The sequence below is a fragment of the Salminus brasiliensis genome, chromosome 20 (genome assembly GCF_030463535.1).
Source record: "Salminus brasiliensis chromosome 20, fSalBra1.hap2, whole genome shotgun sequence".
In the NCBI taxonomy this organism is placed as follows: Eukaryota; Metazoa; Chordata; class Actinopteri; order Characiformes; family Bryconidae; genus Salminus; species Salminus brasiliensis.
In genome coordinates, this window is record NC_132897.1 from 31058185 (window position 1) to 31085350 (window position 27166).

Sequence of the window (27166 nt, forward strand, 5' to 3'; positions counted from 1 at the left end):
GAACATGCTAGCCTTCACTCTCCCAGCACTGGTAGCACTGTGTGGTAGGGGCAGTCCTAACTATTGGGTAGGACGTTTGCAAGGGAAACATCCCACAAGCAAGGTTAGATTTGTCATAATTACAGCAAGTATTCAAATAAAATGCTCTCTGTGGAATTTTGAGTTACTAAGGCTACTGTGGGACCACCCAGCTGAGGGACACTTAATACATCACATTATACAGACACATGCGCAATGTTTAAATGATAGCTTGTTTGTACATATTATTGTATTACTAGTTCAAAGTGATTTGAAATAGATTTTGAAATGACCCCTTGAATTCTGTGTTGCAGAAAAGCGAAGCGAAGCTGGACGAGGTGTTGAAAGAAATCAAGTCTCTCAGAGAGCTGGTCAGCAGTCAGGAAAAGCGAATCGCCAAACTAGAGGAGCAGTTGTCCAAGATGGACATCTAAAAGGACCCAAATCCCCTTCCACCCAGCTACTGTTCAGGATGTTCTGTTGGCCAGGTGGGCGGGACCCGTCACTGCCAATCACCACGACAGCGTTCCGTCTGAAGCCTGCCTCGCAACGATCCCGACCAACATTCCAAGATGAACTTTTTTTTTTTTTTCCCCGTTTTTTAAATTCCTTTTCTAACTCTCCGAACCCATAATATCTGCAAAATGAGAGAGAGAGAGGGAGAGAGACAAAGCAGGTCTCTCACTTGATTGAAGAATTTAGCTTTTACTAAACCTCACTCCCTGTGTTTTATTTGTTTTGTTTTCTTTTTCTTATTGTCAAAAATCATGAACGGCGTTCCAGTGCGAAGCATTCACATGACCTGTGACCTGCTTAGATGTTGAAATTAAGAGCCATCAGTATTGCATTACTCCCCGTCCCACTTCACCCCTGTTCTTTTGTTGCCAAATTTTTAGAGGATACTTTTAGGGGCACCTCCTTGACAGTATTTGACCTTTAACGTTTTCATTTTGTCTTACTTTAGACTTTGTACTAATAAGGGACAATGCAATAGGCTGGTAATGCAGTGGAGATGGTGGTGGTGGTGGTGGTGGTGGTGGGGGGGGGGGGGGGGGTCATCTGAACCATGATATTACGGTTTAAAACATGTCTATACTTGGAAAAAAACGAAGCTGATTTTAACCAACCAGGCATATGTGTACGGTCAGACTGAATGTACAGATCAGCAGAGTAAAACAGCATCTACCTACTGAAAGAGTCTTAAGTCTCTGTTATGCAGGTGCCCATTTAAAACGTAAGTATTTTGAGCTTTCCTGTGCTGAAATGACTTGTATCGAGTAGATGATTCTCCAGTCTGGTTCTTATAGTTGCCATTGACATTCCTTACAACTTGCCTCTCTCCCGAAAGCATCCTCTCATTATGCTGAAAGCATGCAATAAAGTTTTTTTTTCCTAATTAAATTTTTGATTTTTTTTTTTTGATTTTTTTTTTTTTTTACATTCCTGTTTTTTTTTTTTTTTTTTTTTTTTTTGCCCCCACTATCTATGTGTGTTCTCAGCTGTCAGAGCAGTGGATCTGTCAAAGAATAATGGCACCTTTAAATAATTACTGACCCTTTTGACTTTGTTTTTGCATCCTTTTGCATCTTCATCTGAGATGTTTGATAAAACATCAGTGTAATAAAGTATGCGATAGTTCAGCCAAACTGTGCCACAGTGAGCAGCTGGTTAACCCCTTAAGAGTTAACACTTGGGCTTGAATGTGGATGTGGTTTGGTGTGAAATGCTACATTGTAGGAAAAAATTCTCCACAGTGGTGCTGAATGAAACCAGTGGATACCTAAGCCACTGAGCCCTCCCACTGAACGGCTCTGTTGCCCCAAGTATGGTTGGCTAATTGTGCTGGGAAAAAAAAAAACTGTCTCAGCCAGGTTTGTAAGCGTGTGGAAAAGGCACCAGGGCGGTTATCCTCCATGCTCAGAACTGTTCGGCCCTACAGTGGAAAATTAGCCATGGTGACCATGGTTCCATTGACGAACATTGTGAAGACGATTACAAGTTTCTCTACAGTGAACCCTTTTACACCAAACCCACTTAATTTCCTTATTTTAGCCAAAACCTTCCGACGGCTTTCAGTCATACAGTCTAAACCTCATAAAGCCATAAGCTCAGGAGTTCGCTTACTTTTTTCTTTCTTTCTTTCTTTCTTTTTTTTTTATATAAATAAATAAGTAATGAGGAATGTTTGGGCATAGACTGCCACAGTCATCCCACGCATGGCTTCCTTTTTCCGCTCAGAAGCAAATGACTGCCCTGCTCTGTTAGCTGTGCGGAACCAGATCTCTCTAGAGGGTCTAGATTTGTCTAGACCGTCTGCTCACCACTGAAGATACAACCAAACCAATGACCTTGACACATAGCAAGGCTTACATTCCAATGGTCACCAGGGTCAGTAGAGTTTATGCAAACCATACTATTGTGGTCCATGAGGTAATGGAGGAGCGAATAGTATTGTCAGAATCTAATTTTTCATTGGTGCGTTGCTGTTTTGTTTTCACGTTTGTCTGTTTCCTCTTCCCCCAGTAGTTCCTTTTAAACTTTTTTTTTTTTTTTTTTTTTGAATAATATAAATCCTTTTGAATCTTGTCTTTATATAATGCATTCCAGCGGGAACTGAGACATGTTCTCAGGTGTTCGACATCCTCTTTAGTTTTGACCACACCACCCACACAGACAATGCAGTAGCTTTGCTGCTGGCCGTGGTCATCTCCTAGTTTTTTAGATCAAATGACTTCAGGGCAGGAAAACTTGACCCAAAAATGCTGATGTGGTTAACTGAGAAAGTGAGCTAGTGTAACGTGAGCTACAGAAGAAAAAGAATGGGCCCCATACGTAGTGGTTTTGGTAGGTTCCATGCAGTTTGGGCTAACTTTACCATATTGGGTGAGATAGTAGGAATACTTGGTATGCAAAGATGGGACTAGGAAGTGTTCAGAAGGTGGAGATTTACCATGTCCCTCTGAATGGATAGACTAGTGTGATGACTAGTGAAGTATGATTGATGTGAACATATGCCTTTACTTTAGTAGAATTTTAGACCATGTGGTGGGTCATGAGACCTTCCTAACCTTCTAAATCCATGCAAGTAGGTCAAGAATAGCCCATTCCAGTCTTTTAAAAACCATAGGTTTCACTGATATGTCACTTACAACACTGTGTAAGGCCATCATGTGCAAGTTATTTGTTTTTCAGTATTGGCACGGGGGACACTGAACATGTATATTGTGCCTGAAAATGACCCAGAAGCCTTTAAATTTAGCCTCTAAATTTAATGTCAAAAAGTCACCCTAAACACATTAAATGATCTTGAGACTGGGCTGATTGAATCTATTGATCTGAAAACAACTGCAGTCTCTTTACTGTCTTCTAGAGCTTAATGAAGCAAAGCTTTTCTCTCAAAAATGAAAAGCTTCAGGTTGTCTACCAGGTTTTGTATGGTTGTTAGAGGTCCCATTTTTCATTTTTAATCAGTTTTGGAAAATCCTGTTTTTGTCCCCACTTGTTCTTTATTGCCCTACCCCTTCTTTATGCAAGGGGATTCTCTCTGGCCATCTCCAAAAAATAAATAACTTGTACTTACTGGCTGTTTTGACTGGAAATGAAATACATGAAGGGTGATTTTTGCACAGTACTGTAAACCAACTCGTCGGTAGCTTGTTTATTATTAGGTATAGAGTTGCAACGCGTGTTGGAGCCAGGAACACTCTAACAAACACTGTGCCGTGCCTCCTCAGCTCTGGCTGGGTTAACATGTTGTCTTTGTCAAAATCACTAAACTGTGTTTGTTTCTACTAAAAAAAAAAAAAAATGACAGCAGGGTCCATTTAGTATTATGCAAGTCTATTCTTGTCAAGTTGTGTCCAGGATTTATTTGCTATAGTCCTTTGGCTCAGGTTCTGTGACTGTGTAAGTGAAACGTACCAGTTACTGGTCGCAGTTACGCCGGTAAGGCCTTCATAGTAGACCATTTGTTTCATCCTTTGGTCTTGGTAGAAATGGTGTATTTCCACTGGTTGTAGACCAGTTTTCATGGTTCAGTTTAGGATATGTGAAAGCGGAGTCGCTTTTCTATCAGGGTGAAGGGTGAGGTAAGCAATGTTGCCATGATGTGCTCGTTGTGATATGCTGCGGTGTTGGAATGGAGTATTGTAGGTGGCAAGGAATGAAACTGAAAGGGATTTCTGTAGGTTGAACTAGAAAGCTTAGTGTATGGGATTCAGTTTTTTGTTCTGTAAATAACTGTTTTTTTCTTTTTCTTTTTTTTCTTTTTCTTTTTATTTTTTAATTGCCCCCCCCTCCCACCAGACTGCATAAGCACGTACAGCCATCACTGTCCTGTTCATTTTAAAGGACCCAACTGAACAAAAATACAAGGAAAGTAAATTGTGCATATTTGTACTGATCCCCTCCCCCTTTTTTATTTTGCTTCAAGTATCAGAGAATCTCAACAGCTATCAAAAAAATAAATATTAACTGTTGAACTCTCTTGTACTGTTCCTTCTTTCTAACATGGTGCCCACCTTGGAGGAGGAGGCACTGTCGTTCGCTTTAATAGGGTTAGGGAACTTTTTTTTTTTTTTTTCCTTCTTTTTTCTATTTGCGCGTTCTCTGCACTTACGTCAGAGGTTGAAGCTTCTGCTTGGTCTGACGCTGAGACAACTTCCTGAACTTAACTCAAACGACGAAAGGGTTTCGATGCAGCACAAGCTTTACCAGAAAGAAGGCCCTACAGCCCAACGTCAGTCTTAAAGTGTTAATGGTCAGTACATGTCCATAGATTTATCTTGTCTTTTTTGCTGAATTGGTTTCTGGTTTCTGTGTAATCTGGGATAAATGCTGTTGTCAATCTTGGCGGGCTTGAACTTTAGCTTATATTGTCAGCAATGTTACGTCAAATGGCATCCTGTGGTCAGGTTCCTAGTTAACTGAGAAGAGTTAACCTTTTTAGAATCTGTCTGAAAGCAGTTTGAAACTGCCGTTGGTTGAGGATGATGCTACACTTTGCAGTAGGAACTTCTGTACTGGTGATGTGCTGATGGCACATGCTGTAGGAGACAACCCAGTGTAGCTGTCCTGATTAGAACTTAACAGAAGGACAAATGGGTTTCTACTATTTTACAGCAGTGTATTTCACTTTGCAACAGTGTGTCAGACAGTATGTGCTTCTGGTCCTCGTCTCCAACTTCTGCTTTCTTTTCATGCTACAGATGCTGGTCATGACTAACAGACCTGAGTTGAGGCCATCTCTTTTACTGCTGATCATGAGCAGCTTGGTCATCTCCGACAATTTACCCAACACGGAGATCCCTAGTACCCAACATATGACAGCTTCCAGGTCTTCTCAGGAACACAGCACTGACATTCAGTCCACAGGTGGTCCAGGGCTTTCGCATACTACAACGCAGAAGTTTAATCTTTCAAGTCTCACAACAGCTCATTCAGCAGAGGGAAGCGAAACTTCTAGAAGCCTTCATCCCGCCCGGACAGCAGGTAGCGAAAATGCTACAGGTAGTGAAAGCCCTCTACAAACTGAGCCTCCTGTGAGCAACTCCACATCCACATCGTCATCAGGAAGTTCAGCTCGAACGCTTGGCGCCTCAGTAGAACCCAGAGAAGGAACCCACAAGCAGGCCACAAGTGCAGTTGTTGCTATAGCAACTACCTCACATGGACCTCTTATAGACAGAAACACGACCCGACCAGCTATTTCTCACGGCGCTGAAATAGGCACTTCCGCCACGACGAAACAAGCATCTACCAAGCCTCAGAGCAGCCAAACCAGAGGCAAAACCACCACTACCACCACCACCACCACTGGAGTCAAGAAAGATCACATTTGTTCCACCGAAGCCCCCAAGAGAGAAGGCGTCGTGGGCCGCTGTCTCATCGCCATTGCCTTGCTGGCTGGCCTAGCAACCATTTTTATCGCGTCCACAATCATCTTGGCTACGAAGCTAGCTGGCAGCAGATACAGGCACAAGATGCGTCTCCTCCAGGAGACTGAGATGGTCTGCATCTCTGCTCTCATGAACGACACCGAACACCCCATGCCTAAACAGAGGCACCCCAAAAGCAATGGCGCGTTGATCCCCAGCACCGAAGACGAAGACGGGGATGATCTTACTCTCAACAGCTTTCTGCCGGACACTGAATGTGTGGCATAGAGCTAGCGCTAGCTAGTGTTTTCCCCAACCACCGATGTAGTTGGCTATGAGGCTAATGTAGCTGGCAGAATCTTAAGCTTATACCCTAACAATTGGTGCATAATTGATTCAGATGACGGTGTATTTCCATCCTGTTTTAGCTACATGAGCCTTATAGCTCCACTGCGCTGCAAGAAGATTAAGTGAAATCAACTGGAAAAAAAGTCAATGTCTAAATTCTCATTATGAGATTAGTTAAACTATTTCTATACATGGGTTTTGTTTTACCCAGATAGTTTTGCTTCCATTACAAGCTAGCCATGTTTTCTCCATATAAAAACTTAGAATAGAATTTTAGCCTTTTCTTTTTCCTTAAGTTTGTTTTCCACTGAATTGTATTCCTGAGAAGTGGTTATCCCTGCAGAAATATTAGATATATTGACTAGAATTAGGATGATTTTGCTTGCTAAATCAATGAGCCTTGTTTACCAACTTTTCTTAAGAAGCCGTCAGCATGGTTTTCGAGCCATGCCGTTTAGGCCATCAACGGCCAAAGTCCAAGAGAGCATCTGTTAGCTGGTGTTGTGGAGCTGGGGACCTGCAGTTTTTCTCCGAGCGTGTCTGCTGCCCGGCGATGCCACATTGGCGGCAGTTTGAAAAGAGGTGGCATTTGGCTTCGCATGTATCGGAGGATACCGGTAAAGACCTTACCCTTCTGGTGTCAGAAGCATTGCTGGTGTCAGGGGGAGCAATGAAAGTACCACATTGGGACTGGAACCCACCCATGTTGTCAACCTATGACTGAAGAAATTGCCTGATTGGTCATCTTTCATCCCTCAGTCTTCCCATCTGTGCAATTTTTTTGAAACCTGACTGAATGACTGTTCATACCTACCCTGCACATGCCTATTCCCAGAATGCAGAGATGGCAGATCTGGATCGCTGGTGGTTGGGTACAGACTGATACCCGCAGAAGTGATGGACTCGTTCCGAATCATCAACTAAGGGAATCTGTAGTTCAAATGCTAGCAAGTTTGTACACTGCTATGTCTAGCAGAAGGCCAAAGCACAGGCCACACCTAGGTTACTCATTTCCTTTTCGCTTGATTTGACTTTTCAGTTGCTTTATTCTCCGCTTTTTCGAAGCCTTCAGCCCACATGAAAATATTTTGTGTGCATGTGGTGTGGCGTCAGCCACAGGAAGTGCCTGAGAGCAGGGAAGCGGAAGCTGTCGTCTTTCAATAATAATACTCAGCGCGTGTTTCCATGTGAACAGAGGGCCTGCTTAGCAACTGTTTCTATGAACTGTCCTGCTCTTCCTAAAACCCAGCCCGGAGCAGAATGTCTTAAATATGAAGCACTGAGAGGTGAAGAACTTCATGAATGTACAGTTTAGCACCTAGTTATTACAGTTATGTACTTATTATAGATTGTTTACTTATATTTGTATAATTTTCTTCTATAGTCAAGTTACTATCTGACCGACTGCTGTGCAGGCAGCTGTAAGGTGTAATCTGTTACCTCTGCTGTTCTGTGACTTTGTGACAAGGTGACTGGGTTAGAGCATCTCCAAAACAGCAGGTCTTGTGAAGTTTTCCCAGAATGCAGTGGTCAACACCTACCAAATGTGCTCCAAGGAAAGACGGGGCACCCAATCGGAGTAGATTACTTACATTTTTCCAACACTCGCATGCCCATTGTATGTGTTTTCAGCGGTAGACAGGGGTGTCCTGTGTGGTGGTGCACATTCCTTCTGAAACCATCAATAAACCATCTGCAGCTTGTGCCACTGCATGCCTATTGTCTGTTTCAACCAGACAGGAAAGCCTTAGTTGCCCTCATGCACTGATAAGCCTTGGGTGTTCAAGACCCTGTTGCCAGTTTGTGGTTTTGACTGTCCAAAGTCCTCACCGCTGCTTCCGCAAGCCTTGCTGTTTTAGAGATCCTCTGGTCATAACAATGTAGTCCTTGTCCAAAGTCACTCAGATCTTCATGCATGACCATTTCTCCCAAGTCCAGCACATTGATTACTGATACAAGTGAAAATACCCTCCATTCTTGAATGTGCGCTGTTGTTACGCTGTTGTTTTGGCTCAACTGTATATATTAAAAACATCCAACTAACATCCTCTATTTGGTCAAAACTGGGTCAATCATGGAATAGATGAGCTGGAAGTCAGAGACTGAACTAATGCTGTGTTCCTTTTGACCGGGAAGTCTGAGTTCAAAGTAGGAAATTTCAACTGGAATGCCCCCCGGAAAGTCTGGAGAGTGCCACATGCCCAGAGTTCAAAATCCAAGATGGCCACATGGTACATCAGCAGCAGTAGAAGCTGTAGTATTACAGTATTATAGTTTGTGTCTCATTAAATCAGTCCTATAAACAGAGAACTGGCCAACTTCTATCTGTGGACGTGTTTGGTATCGCTAACCGTGCTAGCATGGGACATAAGTACGTCCCACTTTTTTGATTAGATTTGCCGTTAAACATCATCAAACCAGTTGTGGTGAACTCAACATGGGTGTGTCCTAGCTTCAACAGACGATTTCTGAGGCAAATGGTACGCAGCATGAATGACTACAATAAGGTGTGGCAGCCTACTGAGTACTACTGAGTACAGCAGATGAATGTAATAAGGGATCACTGTGTGTAGAGATAGAGTTGGGTTTTTATTTTATTTTTTATTTTTGGTCATCTAAAGATGATTAACTATACCTAAACTTACCTTCTTTTTTTCTTTTCTTTTTTCTTTTTTCTTTTTTTAAATAAATGTATTTCTGTTTAATTCAGTGGTTGCATTGCAAACCGTCCAGAGTGGATTTGGTGTGAAATTATAAATTTTTTTAAAATCCAAAATGAGCAGTGGACAACATGTATCTCATGTTGTTAAGGGTGAAATATTAGGGACTACTTCCCCTTACAACACACTGCATGTATCCCTCCACCAGAAATGAATTAAAAACAAAAATTAATACAATCATATCAAAACCACAACAAAACTATACCTTGAGCAGCGTATTCAGGGCCAATTTATCTAGTGACCTTCTGCAAATGAGAGTTTAGAGGCCGAGCTTTAGAGACCAGACGTTCCATTTACCACCACTGTTAACAAATTTGGCTTGGTGAATTTCTCTAGAACTAAGCAGTTCGCACCAGAACCCTGTGAAGGACTTTATTTACATCTTAACCATTCGAATCTGTAGATCATCTTCAGACCAGAATCCAAATAATAATTTCTCTGATGTTTACTGAATGTCCTGCTCTAGGATGTCCCTGCTCGCACATTGCTGGGCATGTTCTATTCCCTCCTGCGGTAAAAGCAGCCCTGTGTAATTTACTGCAGTGGGGGAAGGTTGGTACTTTGGGTCGACGCGAGCACAGATCCTACAGCGCAGCTACGCTAAGCTCTGTAGGTTTATCCAGGCAGATTTTTCATTTAGTTCTTGCCAAAAAGGTTTTCATGGCATTTTATTGCAATTAATCTTGGGTTGTTCATTTCACATACAATTGTTCTGTATCTGATAAAAACAAGCCTTTTGAAGACGTTAAACATGAAATAATAATGAAATAATATTTTTATTTTATATAGACTTTCTGTTGTAAGAACATGTAACTGCAAACTGTGCCTTATTTTCTTTCTATCCTTCCTGCATATCTCCAGTAAGCTGCAGCAGGCCTGTGTATTTACCCTGCAGACATAGTTTATTTAAAGCTTGTTCAGAGTGTGTGTGTGTGCCTGTCTGTCTGAATTTGTGGGTCGAGAGGCTGTAATAGCAGAGGCCTGATGAGAGAGGGCAGAAACTAGGCTCAGAAAAAAATAACTCCACCCGGTGGCCACAGAACCTCACCCATGGGCGGACCAGGAAAGCTCGGGACCGAGCCTACAGAAGGCCCTGAGAAGGTAGTGAGTTTGGAAATCTGGCACACACACACTTATGTTTGTATGTATAAAAACGGAGGGGCGGTGCAATACATGCTGGCATTATTGCAAGTTCTAGTCTTGTCATTTTGCGACAAGCTTACAGTGGCTTGCAAAGGTTTGGGCCCCCCTAATCAAACTGGATGTGACTGTGAATAGTTCAGTGAATAGAAGATTTTGGAACTTATGTAAGGTTAAAAAAGAAAAAAGGAAAGACGACCAAGCAAGACTCAAGAGTTCTGAGCTCTTGTCATAACTTTAACCAAGGTCTCTTGCTTGTGGGGGCTATGGCTTGCTCACAGTCAGAGCTGGAGGAAGAGACCTTGGGAGGAACCAAAACTCACAAGGGGAACCCATCCATCCTTCTCTGGTCAGAACAATTTATAAATTATTGATAAAAGTCACCAAACCATCTATACTGTTGAACTGCTCTGATCATGATCATAATATAATAATCATGGTGTAGTAGAACTTAATATAGTCATGGCAGTGGTGGTCAGAGTAATGAGAGTAATGATAGTTAATAGTGGTGATATTAATAGTGGAAGATAGTTAAGAGTCCATTAAGGTCTTAACATGGTCATTAGGCAGGTAGCAGTGGTAGGAGGGTGTGCTGCTGGAAAGGGGTTTTCAGGTGTCCACAGTTTCCACAGTTTGTAATGTAATTAGGAAATGACAGTTAACTGAGAAACTGTTAGGGGCCCCACCAACCCACAACCACAGGCCACGCCAAAAAATGTCACCTTGCATGTTTAAGGTGGTAGCGACTTCATGCTCCTGCAGATGGCATTGCAAGAGGATGCTGCATTTAAATACCTGTGGGGTGTGAGACTGGACACATGCGCTCATACTGGTCTTCCAGCAGTGGCAGAGATCCCAGTCTGCAGGACATTTTTGCCATTCTTGCGCAGAAGTGATTGATTGTTTGGGGTATTTTGTTGAGGTTGCTTTACTGGTTTATGAGGTCAATCCAGTTTGTGGAGGTGTTAGCTTGCTTGCCTATAGAAAGTACTGACCCTGTTCAGTATTTTACCCTTTTATTGCTCCTATAAGTGGAATCCTGGTCAATACAATAGCTGATATTGACTGACCAAATTCAGCATAGCTCCAGGTAATTGCTAGTGTTCAGGAAGGTCCATTCACTGGTTAATCAGTATTCCTGGCTACAAAAATACACCATGAAGACAAAAGAAAGCTCCAATGCAGCCCAGAGGAAAAAAAAAAAATCAAACTTGCCGAACTTCCCCTGAAGTTAAATCTATCATTAAGAAAGGAAAGGAAATGTTCCCAACTGTTCCCTGGGTTTTTCACCAGTCAAAGCTTTATGGGAGAGCGGCAAAGAAAATGAAACCTGCGCTACAGTTCACCCAAAGGCATGTGGAAGGGTCCAAGATAAAAATAGAGCTTTTTGTCTATTAGACTAGATGCTGTGCTTGGCCCATCGCCACAAAGGCACAATATCGCCACCATGAAGCACAGTGGTGGCAGCAGGCCCTGGAAGGCTTGTGAAGGTAGAAAATAAAGTGAATGCAGCAAAAGTCAGATTCAGTCTGCAGGAGAATTACGACTTGGGGGAAGATTTCTTTGCCAGCAAGACCATGAGCAGAAGCAAACGGCGCAAGCAACACAGAAATGGACTAAAGACAACACTGTGAATGTTCTGGAGTGGCCGAGTCAAAGCCCAGATCTCAATGCCATAGAGAATTTGTGGCTGGACTAGGTGGGGGGGGGGTGTTCATGCCGCATCCTGTGCAACCTGACCGAGCTTAAGCAGTTTTGCAAAGAGGACTAGAGTAAAACTACATTGTCCAGATATACAAGTGGTAGCTTAACCTCTTAGGGCTACATGTTCTGGTCTCTGTGTTTACTACTGACAGAACTCAGTAGAATAGTCACAGTTTGTGAGAAATATCAAATCTACTCAGAGGATTAGCACTTAGCTGTTACATCTCTACCATCTCGCAGAGGTACAGAGGAGGAGAAAGAGATGGAGAAGGGGAGGGAGATGTTCACCACTCTATAGTTTTTTTGGGGGGAAGAAACCTACACTTAGGCATAAACCACTGTGCAACTCTCAGGGCAGGGCAGAGGTGGCTGGTCTTCCTGTGATTTTCTCTCCCACTACTTTTTCCAGTTACTCTCTGTAGAGAGTATCCTGAGGACATCACTTGGATCTCCAGGAACCAAAGAAAACAAATCTAGTAAGTATATATATATATTTTTCACTCTTTGAATGGGTTCCAATGGGTTCATGCTTTTTTAGAGGATATTTTTGTATTCAGATTTCATCAGATGTGGTTGGAGATCATAGTATAGCATAAAATCAGAACTGTTAAGTCTTCTTGTATAGAGTGTAAATGCAGATGAGATCCGTTGATTTTTTTTTTTGACGTATTACGATGGATCAGATGGATCAGAAGATCTTGACTTACTTTTTAGATGAACCCAACTTTAGTTTTCATCTAGTTCAAATTTTCGTAGCTCACAATTTTAGTACTTCATTCCAGTTAAATACATTCTAAGCAAAACCAAAAAAATGAGGGAACCATCTACATCCACCAAGGTGCAGAATCCTTGAACCAGAAGTATTGCTTTTACTAAAGAACCTTTGAAGAAACCCTTTTGTAAACCCCTTATACAGCATTATTACGCCCTAAGTATACTAATAAGTAACTAAATACTCCAGTTATCGTAACATACATGTTATAACAGTTGGGGGGGGGGATGTTTAGTGTGTCCACAAAAAAAAAGAAAAAAGTTTGGACACCCTTGGATAAATTTATGTTTGTATTTATTTGCTGAATTTAGGCATATTGGGGGACAAATATGTAGATAATCTGTATATATATGTTATGGTTTATATTTAATGGTAAAAGTAATTCTAACAGTAAAGTGTGGGTGTTGTCCCGCCACAAGCTAAAATGAAAATTCACCTTGGTTCACCCACTGTCTGTCTCTTTACAGCTATAGGTCAGTTTTTGTGCAGTGAGGGAGAACGGTTTATATTTATGGCATTTAGCTGACGCTCTTATCCAAAGCGACTTACAAGGTTACTCGCATTACAGTAGTGGGCCAACCTAGTGTTAGAAGTCTTGCCCAAGGTTGCCTCTTATTGGTGTAGTGCAGCGTAGTCGCCCAGACCGGGAATCGAACCCCAGTCTAACACACGGTGTGGTAGTTTACTGGCAGGTAGTGGTGTTATCTGTTGCGCCACACCAACCAGTGTTTCCTAGAAACCATATGATCAGCCATAAAAGGTTCTTTGATTGATCGTACGTCCATCTGATATTACTTGACATAATCTGTCATTACAACTAGGCACTTACTTACATTAGCCCGAGGATGCCTGGGATGTTTTCTCTGTTCTGTCAAACACTATGATGTCCCTTTCCTGCCCTGAGCAGTGGCTCATACCTAAATCTGTCACTGCAGACAGCTGTGACACTGCTGGGAATTGAACTCATGACCTTCTGATGGCAAGGCAACTCTCAATTTTGGAGCCCCTGAACTTTTTGTATATATATATATATATATATATATATATATATATTGCGCCATTGAGCTTTTAGCTTTACAAAGTAGGTAATGGTTGACTTGCATTTGTTCAACAGAAAATGTGCAATTCACACAACAAAATACAAGGCAGAAATCCGTGTTCTCATGGTATTTCATGTTTTGTAAAATAAATTGCTCATTTAAAAAAATAATTGTAGACTAGATTTAACTGGGATAGTTCGATAGTGCCGCCGCTGCTGTCGCTTTAACCCCAAAAATCTGACCCTTCTGAACGCGTATGCTCTCTTGATGCGATCGCAATGAGATTTTGCTGTGCCTTTTGCTGTGCCACGTTTTAGGCTGGTGTCAGTTTTGGTGGATCATCTCTATCCCCATAACCTTCACACGAAGCCTCTTGATGAAGAGCTCCTCGGCATACCCTCTTCTCTTTGGACAGGAATGACAGAGTTGAACTTTTGAGGATGTAATTTGACCCACGTTGCTACATTTTTGGCCTGTGCCATGTTCTACAGGCAGGAGCCACCCAAACATTAGATCTAGCTGAGGAGCATGCAGCAGACCTTTCATTAAATGCGGTTTACATATAGCAGCGCTTTGAGCTAATTTAAAGACTAGAGGGGCCCACCTAAAGACCAAATGAAGTCCCTGAACTTTATTAAAGGGCAGCCATATGTGTAGAATGGATGGAGTGGATGGAGCTGAAGTGTCACGACAAAGCATGCCACTTCACATCAAGTTAAATCCTTTTCAGCGGCTATTTCTTTACCTCTAGAGATGTTAATTGATGGTTGAGATCAAGTACAACCCTGCATTTACATGAAGACGTTTTTCTGCATGGTCAGTTTCTGTCCACAGACCTGCACTTGGTTGGATATTTTTGGGTGGTAGATCCACTCTCAACCTAGCAGTGATCAAAACTCCCATACTACATACATGCTACTATGTCAGTGTCACTGCTGTGCTGACTATGTGTGGTCAGAAACTGACCGGTGGTGAATGGATCAGAGAGGGACTGTGGCCTAATAAAGTGGCCAGTGAGTGGACGCACAAGCTAGGCGTTTCCAATAAAGTGGCCACTGAGTGGACGCACAAGCTAGGCGTTTCTAATAAAGTGGCCAGTGAGTGGAAGCACAAGCTAGGCATTTCTAATAAAGTGGCCAGTGAGTGGAAGCACAAGCTAGGCGTTTCTAATAAAGTGGCCAGTGAGTGGACGTACAAAGTAGGGGTTTCCAATAAAGTGGCCAGTGAGTGGAAGCACAAGCTAGGCGTTTCTAATAAAGTGGCCAGAGAGTGGACGTACAAAGTAGGGGTTTCCAATAAAGTGGCCAGAGAGTGGATGTACAAAGTAGGTGTTTCCAAAAAAGTTAGCAGTGAGTGGAAGTAAATGGTAGGCATTTCTAATAAAGTGGCCAGTGAGTGGAAGCACAAGCTAGGCGTTTTTAATAAAGTGGCCAGTGAGTGGACGTACAAAGTAGGGGTTTCCAATAAAGTGGCCAGAGAGTGGATGTACAAAGTAGGTGTTTCCAAAAAAGTTAGCAGTGAGTGGAAGCACAAGCTAGGCGTTTCTAATAAAGTGGCCAGTGAGTGGAAGCACAAGCTAGGCGTTTCTAATAAAGTGGCCAGTGAGTGGACGTACAAAGTAGGGGTTTCCAATAAAGTGGCCAGTGAGTGGAAGCACAAGCTAGGCGTTTCTAATAAAGTGGCCAGAGAGTGGACGTACAAAGTAGGGGTTTCCAATAAAGTGGCCAGAGAGTGGATGTACAAAGTAGGTGTTTCCAAAAAAGTTAGCAGTGAGTGGAAGTAAATGGTAGGGGTTTCTAATAAAGTGGCCAAGCTCAGTGTTTCTTAAAAAAAAAAAAAAAAAAAAAAAAAAAAAAGTGCCAGCAAGTGGAAGTAGCAGATCGGTGTTTTTGATAATGTGGCCATTAAATGGAAGCCCAAGCTAAGAATTTCTGATAAAGTGGCCAATGAGTGAAAGTTCAAGCTAGGTGTTTCTAATAAGGCACGGACACACTTTGTCTGGGCTGAGCTGGTTGGGCTGCTCTGAAGCTTTGCGCTGCCAGCGCAGAAATAGTTCCCCAGCCTTGTTGGCTGCCGAAATAGCATGTAAGTACAGGGTGAATCCAAGACTCTCCCATGTAGCATGTCCCCCCCCCCCCCTCTCTCTCAGATCTGTAACAGATGGCTGTCTTTGCAGTGGTGAGCGGGTGGTAGCGAAATTACAAACTGAACATCGCCTCCCTCCGTCCCCACCCCAAATAAGTAATGACCTGCAGTAACCAGAATAGATTTAACGTACAGCGGCGACTGCAATAACACTGTGACCATTTGCCGGAGCGTGCTTGAGGGCAGCCGCTTCAGATTTGATATGCTTTATAGTATTCCCTTAATATCAGCCTTCGTTGAAACGCAGGCGCTTGTATATTTTTTTTTAACAGATATGGCGGGCCAGCGCAAATGGTTCCTAACAACACCCAAAAGTGCGCCTGTAAAATCCAGTGGTGAACCGCGGGCGTTAGACCTAGCTAGACCTATCTTCAGCTCAGGCCATGAAGCTAAGGCCTAAGAAATCAACTAGCTAGCTCCCCTCATTGGATTCTAGTAGCGTGCTAGCGCCAAGCTAACGGCCGCGCAACTGAGCATTTTTGTTTGGTTGTTTTAGATTAAACAGGAACATTCAGGGCTCGGTTTGAAGTTTCTAACAGATATTAGCATATTTTACCTCACACTTTAACTCACGCAGAATCTTCGCACAGGGCTGGCGAATTTCTCTTCAGACAAAACGGGCCCAGCAAACCGGAGAGCCGTAGATACTGGGTGCCGCTGTCAGTTCTTATATTCTTATATTTTTCATGTAGTGTCACAAATCTACACTTGGAGTTCGAATATCAGCATCATTCTGCTAAATAAAATGAAGCAAGATGGTCGGTGGTGCAGTGGCGCTACACTGCTAGGTCAGCAACACGGCTGTGCTAAATGCTAGGTTAGCAACTCAGCACCCAACCAACTACACTCATAGCAAGTGTTTGGACTTCTGACGAGTGTTGCCGTGTTACTGTTTATAGTTGGCGAGTTAGCGAGCTTGCTAACTACTAGCTCCTAGCTTACGCTACATCTGTGGCTGTGTTTTTGTGTGGTTACTGTTTTTATGGTTGGTGAATTAGCCACGTTGCTAACTTTCTGCACTGGTCACCTTACTGTCTAATTCGTGTTCATTATCAGACACAGCTTTTCAAACAGTTTTTCAGTTTTTACTGTTTATGTTTGGCGAGCGCGAATAATTCGTTTCACTAAATTTAACTGGAATAATTCGATTTCTGTGTTTCGTGTTTTTTCCATTTCCGGCACTGAGGCAGATTGTGTGGGACTGTTGCTTTAAGCCCAAAAATCTGGCCCTTCTGAACATTTCTTGATGTGATCACAAAGAGCTTCTACCAATGCCAAATTTCAGGCTGGTGTCAGTTTTCATCTCTGCCCCATAACCTTCACATTAACCCTTTGACGAAGAGCTCTTCAGCGTACGTTCTTCTTTTCAGATAGGACTGACGAAGTTGAACTTCAGAGGACGTAATTTTTGGCCCATGCCATTTTTCTACAGGCAGGATCCACCCAAACATTAGATCTAGCTGACATTGCCAAAAAAAAAAATTGTGCTCTCTCTGACTCCGGCTGTTGATGGCATGGCAAGTGGCATGGCTCTGGATTCAAACTTGTGGCTCCTGGGGCATAGTGGTAGCGTGTTAGCCCCAAAAATGAACATTTTACCGTTTACATATTTACCTAAATATTTACTAAACTTCCTGACCAGTCACAGCTCCAGATGAGATTTTATTTTACTTTGATGAGTCAAAATATTTATGGAATCTAAAAAAAAAAAAAAAAAGTATTTATTATTTTTGTCTAGCATTTTAATTTGACTTTGCAAGGCAATACATAGCAGTGTCTAATCTGTCAATTGCAGCATGTAGCAGTAATTACAAAGCTAGTGTCGTATTTTAGAAATGTCATGTAGCCCTAACTTAACTGAGGTCTGCTGGTTTGGCCGATTGCTTTTTTTTTTTTTTTTTTTTTTTAACCCCCCCCTGCAGAGATTCTCGGAAACAAATAAATAGATTTCCGATGATAGGCTTCCTTCCTCAGACTCGCACAAAAGTGTGTGCGCGTAGGGCGTCTGAGTGCATGCGACAGTCAAGATAATAATCTGGTTTCGAAGCTGAATGCCAAAATCATGGCAGAGATCCAGGGGTAGAAAACGTACAGAGAAACTGTGTTCAAGTGAAAATAGCTGGGCCACTGTTGGTCTTCACTTTTAATGCAAGCTTCTAAAACCTGTAGATGTTCATAGATTTTTCAAAAACATATAAGAAGCTGTGTTGAAGCTGTTCTCTAAACAGCAGGAAGCACAGCCCCACACCATTGTTCACACTTCCCACTTGAAGTCTTAGTTTTAGTGGTGGCTAAACACTCTCAAGCTCTCAAACTGTCACGCCAGTGATTAGAATCTGCTGAGAGCAACAGCCTGCGGTAAAATCACAGCACTGATGAGGAATTACATAGATCAGGCCGAGGTGTTTTTTTTTTTTTGTTTTTGTTTTTTTTTTTAGCATAAATCAAAATATCTTTCATATAATTATACTAATATTGCATGCATGCATGTTCAAATGGTGTCACAAATGGTCGTTAGTGTATGCAGACATCTAAAAGATCCTTCTTTATTCGTGTCATTTGTAGGGTGTCGCCATGTCGTCGGTGATCCCACACCTCGCCTGCCTCTTCCTCCTGGCCCTCTGCTGTTCCAGCATGGCCTTGCCCTTCAACATTTCCATGGAAGGTAGCGGGAATGAACCGGAGCTGATTTTCCCTACGTCCCGCAGCACCCAGGGTCCACCTCCTTCCTTGGCGTCCCCGTCCCCTTCCCCTCCGCCCAGTATCACCACCACCTTCATCCGCATCAAGGACTTCTTGTTCAACCGCGTGGTGGACTTCCTACGGGACAACCTGCTCCTCATCACTGTGGTGATGTCGCTGCTGGTCGTCTTCATCTTCATCGTGTGCTGTGCCTCAGCCATGAGTCACAAGCGAAAGCTCGAGGCCTACTACCCGCCCAAGAAGCACGTACCACGGACATACATGGCGGGCCAAGGAGCGGGAAGACCACCACAGCAGCAGCAGCAGCAGCAAGCCCAGCCAAACCACAAACCCCAGGCCACCACGAGTTACCTGCGCACACCGTCCAAAGCCCTGGTGGGCGAAAAAGAGGGCAAAGACCCCCGGCCCAAGCCGCAAGAGGCACCGAAACGAGTCGAGGAAGTGGAGGAGGTGGAGGTGCCGAAGGAAGAGGAGAAGAAGAAGAAGGTTGAGGAGCCTAAGCCCAGTACTTCAGGTGCAGGGAACGGCCAAGTGATGGTGTGCACATGCCACCTGAAGAAGGCCCACTGAGAGAGAGCCCAGATGGCTGGGCTGGAACAACTTTTGGGATCTTTTGGATTTGCCGGGAATTCCGCATTTGATTTGGACTCTCTTCCAGGTTCAAATGGTTCTGTTGGTCTGGGCAACTCTCCCAGACTTTTCTGCTTTTGGGTGGCCACTTACACAACGTTGTAGCAAACTACTTGTTGAAGGTTTCTAGTGAATTTCTGAAGATTTCAAGATTTTCTGCACATTCATTACGTATTAAATTAGTTGAATTATGTATGTATTTAACCAGCTTGAGGAAAAAGTCTTGCTCCACTGTTCTCCCCATTGTGGACAACTTTAAAGCTGTTTTCACCATCTGCTGATACCTGGAGATAAGGTCTTACCTTACCATGCCTCTCTGGGCGTATTTATCAAACTTCTCAGATCAAGACAGCAGATCTAGGATCAGCCTTTCCTCTGAACCTTCATCAGACCTCTTGTTTTGAGATGCTTGACAAATACTGCGTGATTGGAAGCTGTATAATTTTACTGAGAAATGTGGCAAAGATCCAGAAAGGTACATGGAGCATCAATCAGCTGGACATCTCCTGGAGATCTACCAGAGCTCTAGCTCAACGCACCTACCTCTAATTTTCATATGGTCTTTACTACTAGTTCGATCAGGTGTGTTAGATTAGGGCTGGATCTAATCTCTGGAAGCTGAGTAGATCTCCAGGAAGTAGATCCCCAGCTTTACTTTCTGGAACATGGCTTAATGTGAGCTTGCAAACATTTATGCTTACAGTGTAAACCGGATTTTACCAACGTGATCATTTTAGAGCTGATGTGTACTTTTGCCTTTCTGTTTCAGTGACTTGAAAATGTTTCCTTGGCTCCGTAACAGTGGTTTTCCTATATTTAGATGATTTAGTCAGTGCGAAACTTGTCTTGTTTAGAGGGAGGCGCTTTTGGCAACTGTTTAAGTTATCCATTATTTTATAAGCCTATTTCAACTGTTTGTTATATTAAATCATTTTGTCAGATATCAACTGTTTCCTCTCTCTGTTCTCTTAAAACCAACACAATTCCTCACCATAACCACACTCACATTCTGCGTAGAGAGTCCCAAGGGGTCATACATAACCTACTGATGCATAAAACCTGTGTACTCACTATCTGTTTGCTAAAAACACATCCTTCTAGCTTCACCAAGCTTGTTTATATTTGCTTAAACCTCCTTTGTTAGCCATCCTTCAACTTTACCTTTATAGGTGGTCAGTTTCCATCCACAGAGCCACTCTTGGCTGGCTATTTCACCTCGTACACTACAATTCCACTACCCTGTCAGTGTCGCTTCTGTGATTAGAACGTTTAACCACCCAAGAAAGAAAAAAAACTGACAGGCCTAGTGTTGGCGGAACGCCATTGGCTGCATTGAAGGGTCCAGGACCTCAAGAACATGGCTTGTGACTTGAGTACAAGAGTGGCGGTGCTGGTGAGGCTGGCTGCCGGCTCGGTAACGATCCTAATGCCGTGATTGTGATGTCGGCATGAAAATGCCATGGAAATGCCGTGGAAGCGATGCTAGGCGCAGTCAGCAGTCACCGTGGTAGAAATGCTCAGCAAGGCCAGTGTTCACAATGGTAGCGATACTGGGCAAGGATGGCGGTCGACTTGGTTAGCGATGCCAACTCCGTGGTAGTGATGCATGCACCTTTCAAAAAAGTTCATCAGTCAGTCATTAAGCAAAATGGCCTCCTCTAAACTGGCAAAAATATCAGGGGTCAGAAGCCGCATGTGCAGTGAAGAGCATGGTAAACGGCAGCAGACAACCCGAAATATGTAATCTACTGTACCCATAGTATATATTCTGTTAGATACAGGTATACCTAATAAATAATAGTGGACCTATAGGGTACTTGAACCTCATTAAGAGAGTGAGTGGAGGTACAAGGCAGAGTGGATGAGGAGTGCACATTTGAATAAAACATAAGGGAGAGATGAAATGTAAGGGGGTCTAGATTTGATGTCCGTGAAAGCTAGAACTCCAGGTAGGAAAGTGTCCTGTCCTCTTGGCCTCAGTGAATGTACTGGCACTGTTCATGCTGTTCTACTCAAAGGACTCAAAGAGCAAAGCAGTAGAAAAGGCTCTTTTGTCAGACCTGCAATACAAAATTCAATCAATATTTCAGAGGCCAGCACGAGAGCCCGTGCTCTGTCTTCTGAAAATAGGCTGGGCTCATGTTTGATTCGGGGCGCTTAGATTTGCCCTTGACCGAACGTAACACTCCCAAATGAAATGCAATACAAAGTGCTGATAGGTTCATTTAGATTTGAACTTGTGTGGAAATTTGAGCTGATTTATTGCGATCATTCTAACTGCTGGAGATCTGGAGTGTGCTAGACTGATAAGCAAAGAGCGGCCAGTAATTACCCATTCATTTAATCTGTTTAATCCACATTTTTTGTAGGTTGGTGAGGTAACTTGGAAATGAGGTCTTTAAAGGTAAATACGGGCTACTGTGGCACAAGGCCGAGTGTTGGCAACCTGTGCTGGCAACAACTGGCCAAAGAAGAAACCTCGAAAGAACGTCTGCGCTCCTGGAGAAAGCTGCAACCGGAGCCCCGAAAACGGCCTCTGCTTCAGCTCAAATTGCCCTGCTTTTGTACATGGGGTGCTGAATTATTCCCGGGAATTTGCCCTGCTTTCACTCTTGCATGTGTAGGACAGAACAGGACGCGCACAACATACACCCACACTGTCCACCTCAAAGGCTCGGCCGGCAGCACAATCCTTTTGGGCATGTGTCTTTCGACCTTCAGCCTTCCAGAGTTGCCCAAAGCACTGGCAAAGATGCGGGGCTTGATTAACCAAAGTATGAAAGAGTGGCGTCTGTAATCCTGCACAGAATCTCCTCACAGAGACCTAACGGAATTGACCCTCATGGTCACAGAACTGACTTCAGTGGGCAAAGCAACTGGATCGGGCAATTAATTCACATGGTGAAGAAGACACAAAACAGGTAAGGCAACACCCTTAGGGCCGCTATTAAAGTTTGATGGGCTGCTGCCCGGAATTCTCCAAGTGGCCGCAGAGCTCCGCAGTTTCTGGATGGAGTCTCTCGGAGCCAGGAGGGTGATGATTGAGAGGTGAAAGGCGGCAGGAGCTGGGCGCATGTCTTGCTCTGTTTGAGTGGCAGGAAGCAGAACAGCAGGATGGTGAGTGGTCACTCACGTTGACTGTGTTGTGTGTAAGGCGATATGACAAGTGAAGTTTGAGTGCCTGATTTGTTTGAATTCAGAGCTGATCTGTACTACTGTTTATCCTTTCCCCTTCTTCCTTTCCTTCCTTCAACCATCAGTGAGCCATGCATCCTAGCCTCTTCTGTCTCCTGCTGTTACTCCACTCTCTCTGCCCTTGCCGTCCGATCCTCTCTCCCTGTCCTACAGGCTGCTGCTGCCCACGACCTGGTGTGCTGGTCTTGTGCGAGTCCTTGGGTCTACACGCACTCCCTCGCTCTTTCCCCCTCACCACTTCGGCTCTGTCTGTGGCACGGAACCGCCTATGCAACGTGGACAACGTCCTGCGACGCTATTCCAGCCTTCAGGAGTTGAGCCTCAGTCATAACTGGTTGGACCGCTTCCCCCGGGGGCTCCCGACAAGCCTGGAGAGCCTGCAGCTCGGAGAGAACCGCATCACATACATCACTGCAGGGGCCTTGAGACACTTGGGCAACCTGACGCAGCTGGACCTGGAGGACAACCGCATACGTGCAATCCAGCATGGTGCGTTCTTGGGCCTGGGCCGGCTGAAGAAGTTGTCCCTGAGGGGTAACAGACTCACCAGCCTGCCCTTGCACCTGCCGTCTTCGCTTACGCACCTGGACGTGTCGGCCAACTGCATCTCAGCACTGGACCTGACCTCCCTGGCCACGCTGGTGAACCTCCAAGTGCTCAAGATCAACAGCAACTGCTTACGCTCTGTGCCTGAGCACGCTTTTGACAGACTGACACGCTTGCGGTCAGTAGAGCTGGCCAATAACCTGTGGGTCTGTGAATGTGACATCATGTATCTGTACAGGTGGCTGCTTATGGACAGATTAAGGATGGCGACGGATCTGGTGTGTAGTGCGCCTTTGCACCTGGCGCACAAGCTGCTCCTGACCCTGTCTATCATGGCTATATGTCCCAAGGTCCTGAAACCTAGCGAGAGATTAGCAGCACTCAACACAACAGCAGCTTCTAAGTTAATGCAAGAGACTCTACCTTCAGATACTCTTTTCAACGTAACCAGAACATTGAGACGTTCCTGCAGGACGCTTCCCTCAGTTGTTAACCATACTGCATCACGGTCTCATTTTAGGGCCAACCATTCCTCTCTAGAAGGACTGAGCTATGAACAGTGTTTATTACTAAATACCACTTATCTCGTCCCTCAGTCAACCCAGATGCCGTACAGCCCGGGCCCTGATGAGGAGCCCGAGTGTCTAGACAATAAGACAGACCTCCAAACGGCTCGTTCAAGCACTGCAGTTCCTGTAGGCCCATTTTCCCCCACCAGTGATGCAGGAATCCAATTTGGTGCTACTCCTCGAACCCTGAGCCAGTCTAGCGACCCAGTACTGATTGCTTTACTCTCTGTGCTATGTGTGCTAACAGGGTGTCTGCTTGTAACTGCATTTGTAGTGTTAAGAAGCATTCTGTGGAGAAATCAAATTATTGCTCCACTCCCATCCTCATTGAGCAGTCAAAGGAACAGTGGATGACCAGTGAGGTATTTACTGAAGAAAGATGTCTTAACTTAACATGACTGTCCAATAAGAGACGAGGGGCTTAATACGCTGCCACAAGTTGGAGCTGGAATTCTCGTGCAGAGAGTGACGTGATGACTGAAGCGACATACGTTCACTGGAGAAACACAATTCAGAGAATTAACTGGACCAGGACCTCTCACAAGATCACAGACATACGGATGGTTTCTTCAGAATTTTATTAAGCTCATCCATTGGAGAACACAGCGTCAGCAATTAACTAGTCAGTATTGGTTACATTGTATATACACTCTGTTTCAGTTGTGCGTGTATGACTGCTGTTTTTGCAGGACATTTAACACCAGAGAACCAGTCTGAGTGCAAAGACAAAAGTGTGAGATTCCATAAATGTAAACAAACTTTTTTTTTTTTTTTTGCCTTTTCTCTTATTTATTGTGTTAAAAAAAAGTGTTGACTTTCATCTTCTGATCATATGACGCCAAAAAGGTCAGAATTATCATAGAAATTGTATTAAAGGATCACTGGGAGTTGAGGGTTGTACCAACCTTCTCATTTGGAATCCTCTTTTAAGTGAAAACCCACTGAAACTCCCATTTTTTATTTTTTAAAAGCCTAAGAGTTACACATTGTTCAGAAAGCTGGTTCAAAGGTGTTAATCTTTGTGCGTGATTCAGAAAGACACTGAGAAAGAAACCCACCACCCGTTCACACAGCACTCTAAAAATGAATGCCTAACCATAACATCTTACTGCACTCTAGCAAAGCAAACGGACAACGCAAGCATCGCTTCATTTAAAACCATTAGGTTATCTACATATTCAGTAGAGGAGGACGATGCTACTGTGAGGATATATTTGGTTCGCACTAACACAAGGTGTTGTTATATAATTGTCAACGGATGTCATGCCGTTTGTGCAAGGGTAAGATCTACTGTGATTAATTTCTAGCCTGCACCACCTCCTCCTCGTCCTTCTGCTTCAGCCTGTAATCGGCCAGAGCAGCCTTGATGGCGTCCTCTGCAAGCACTGGAGGAAAACGAACAGAAAAAAAGTTAGACAGTGAAAACACAAACAGTATGCTTACATATAACGAGGACAACACTGCTAACTTGGGGTAAGATCTAAGCGAACATTGAGAACTTAAGCACAGATTAAGAACCTAAGAATCTAATTAAGCTAAGCTTATGGTGTCTAAAAGGGGAATTCTTTTTTAAAAGGGGATTTTTTTTTTTTTTTTACATTTTGCATAACTAACATGTAAACAGCCACTGAAAGTGATGTGAACTGGCATGTTGTAGAGGAATTTACTGTCTCGCTCCTCACAGTGGTGGCTGCCCATTTTATTTGCTGTCCAAAATAACCAGTTAACCCATGTTTTATATGGAATAGCAGTGGTAGTTTAAAAGTTTTATTAAAAGCTCTTTGGGAAAACTACCCCAGACAAACTATTCAGACATGTGACTCCATTCACCATCACTGTGACCCATGGTGACTCAGCAAGTTTCTCTAGAAAAGAGCTACCATTTAATTATGTGATGGTAACAGTGCTGCACATCTGAAAGCGACATTGAGGTGTTCGGTAGGGTGTTCTTACTAGAGCAGTGAAGCTTGACCGGAGGAAGACACAGTTCTTTAGCAATCTCCGTGTTCTTGATTTTCAGAGCTTCATCAACCTAAAAGAGAGAGGGAAAAGCCATCAACTCCAAGACTCTGTAAGAACACACAGGGGTTATGGGAATAGGCAGAAGTTTCACAATTCTCATATTACTTCTGCTTATTCAATATCAACAGAACAATAAATAAACTCTGAAAAGCTCGAGGGCGGTCATGAGCCTTCAATTCCAGTCACAATGCCTCTCACAGACAGCATTCACAATAGGACATACCGATTTGCCCTTCACCCACTCTGTAGCCAAGGAACTTGAGGCGATGGCGGATCCACAGCCAAAGGTTTTGAATCTGGCGTCCACAATCTTTCCATTCTCATCAACCTGGATCTAGACTCAGACACACACACACACACACACACACACACATCAAAAAACATGTACAGTGAAACAACTGAGAGTTTCTGTGTTCTGGAGTTTTATTAATAAGTCAAGTTTTAATATTAAAGGTAAACATCAGACTCATACCTGCAGTTTCATAACATCACCACAGGCAGGTGCCCCCACTAATCCAGTCCCCACGTTTTTGGCGTTTTTATCCAAAGAACCAACATTCCGTGGGTTCTCATAATGGTCCACCACCTTCAAACACAAACACACAGTGAAAGATGACCACTCAAAAATGACAGACTGATGAAAATAGTCATGCAAGTGCCTCAAGAACGTAGCAGCAACCCAAATCTGCTGCAACAGTGGGCAACCTCTCAGTAAACAAAGTGAGGAAGTGAGCTAACGTCCACAATATAAACCGTTAAGCTGGTTAGATAACACGCAGCACATGACCTCTCCTAAATCCAACAAAAACGCTTATTCTGAATAAAAAGGACACCACAGTGACCACGGCCTCGAAAACAGCCAATTTAACGAGGGGGGAGGACACCACAGAAGCTTAACTTCTGAGGCTGAAACTGCGTCGTCGAATTTCCCCGTTCCACCTTAAATGCTCCAGCAGTTTCAGTGGGCCGCGCGTGAAGCCGCCTGACCGTCACCTCAGCGGGATTTAAGGTGGAACGGAAAATTCGACTACGCATCAACTTCAGCTTCAGCTTCGTTCAGACTTATTCAGGTCACATGAACGGACACTTCGATATGCGAAGACATCCAACTGTGTCCGCTATAAAGCAGCGGAGTGGCATTAGATGTCGTATATCGACAGAGCTCTGCGCACATTTTCTGACTGTCCGTTTCAAAATAAACACGACGGAGTTCACTCAGCTGGCGCTAGTGCTAGCTATGCTAACGGCAGCTTCGCGACCCAGGCAGCAGCGTTAGCAAGCTAACAGGCTTAAAAGTGGCCCGAAACACGACTCGGGGCTTGTTTTAGCTCAGGAAATACAGCGTCGAATATCCACCGACCTTTTTGTGATAGCAGCACACTGCCTTCGCCTCCGTCCCCGTCAGTGTTCTGCTAAAAAGTCCAAAGGACGAGAAGCACTTTCCCACCGACGACAGCGCCATGTTTCGAGTGGCGACTCCACAAACACAATGACATTAGCCGCTCTGACGGCCAGCAAGGGGGCGCCGTTTGACCCAGCCCTCGATAAAAGCTGTTCAAAAGTTTGTGGACACCTGCTCATCCAACGTCTCTCCTAAAATCAAGGGTTTTGAGTAAGACATTATAAATGTCATTAAATGAAACCATAATGACTTCTTTAGTATTAACAACCAAATAATGTTTCAGTTATTAATCATTTATTAAATAACCAAATCATGATGTCGGATTACTGGATGGAT

The 27166-nt window shown here is 43.7% G+C and overlaps 4 protein-coding genes across 4 annotated transcripts in view; 3 read left to right on the forward strand and 1 right to left on the reverse strand.

The window, feature by feature from the left end:
- Positions 1–1029, forward strand: part of coro1ca (coronin, actin binding protein, 1Ca) — a 39519-nt gene extending 38490 nt beyond the window's left edge. Inside the window, exon 11 of the mRNA XM_072664491.1 lies at positions 333–1029. Coding sequence (XP_072520592.1) covers positions 333–452 — 120 coding nt within the window. The 3' untranslated portion in view covers positions 453–1029. The remainder of the gene's footprint in view (positions 1–332) is intronic.
- Positions 1030–4632: 3603 nt separating this feature from the next.
- On the forward strand, positions 4633–8287 carry selplg (selectin P ligand). Its single transcript, XM_072664930.1, has 2 exons — positions 4633–4777; positions 5226–8287. The coding sequence occupies exons 1-2, from the start codon at positions 4775–4777 to the stop codon at positions 6180–6182; spliced, it is 960 nt and encodes a 319-aa protein (XP_072521031.1). The 5' UTR covers positions 4633–4774; the 3' UTR covers positions 6183–8287.
- A 9932-nt stretch (positions 8288–18219) lies between these two features.
- tmem119a (transmembrane protein 119a) lies at positions 18220–19304 on the forward strand. Its single transcript, XM_072665094.1, has one exon. It carries the CDS (start codon positions 18338–18340, stop codon positions 19034–19036), a length of 699 nt encoding a protein of 232 aa, XP_072521195.1. The 5' UTR covers positions 18220–18337; the 3' UTR covers positions 19037–19304.
- A 4661-nt stretch (positions 19305–23965) lies between these two features.
- Positions 23966–26925, reverse strand: iscua (iron-sulfur cluster assembly enzyme a). Its single transcript, XM_072664585.1, has 5 exons — positions 26789–26925; positions 25901–26014; positions 25652–25762; positions 25360–25438; positions 23966–24791 (listed from the first exon to the last, which is right to left on the reverse strand). Exons 1-5 carry the CDS (start codon positions 26888–26890, stop codon positions 24703–24705), a joined length of 495 nt encoding a protein of 164 aa, XP_072520686.1. The 5' UTR covers positions 26891–26925; the 3' UTR covers positions 23966–24702.
- Positions 26926–27166: the final 241 nt, after the last annotated feature.

Excerpts from the sequence above, each read along its gene's own strand:
- tmem119a (XM_072665094.1), top strand. The coding sequence starts at position 18,338 with ATGTCGTCGGTGATCCCACACCTCGCCTGCCTCTTCCTCCTGGCCCTC.
- iscua (XM_072664585.1), bottom strand. The coding sequence starts at position 26,890 with ATGGCGCTGTCGTCGGTGGGAAAGTGCTTCTCGTCCTTTGGACTTTTT. Across the intron at positions 25,763-25,900 it reads GTGATGTTATGAAACTGCAG|ATCCAGGTTGATGAGAATGG; the intron begins GTATGAGTCTGA and ends GTCTGAGTCTAG. Across the intron at positions 24,792-25,359 it reads GGTCAAGCTTCACTGCTCTA|TGCTTGCAGAGGACGCCATC; the intron begins GTAAGAACACCC and ends GTTTTCCTCCAG.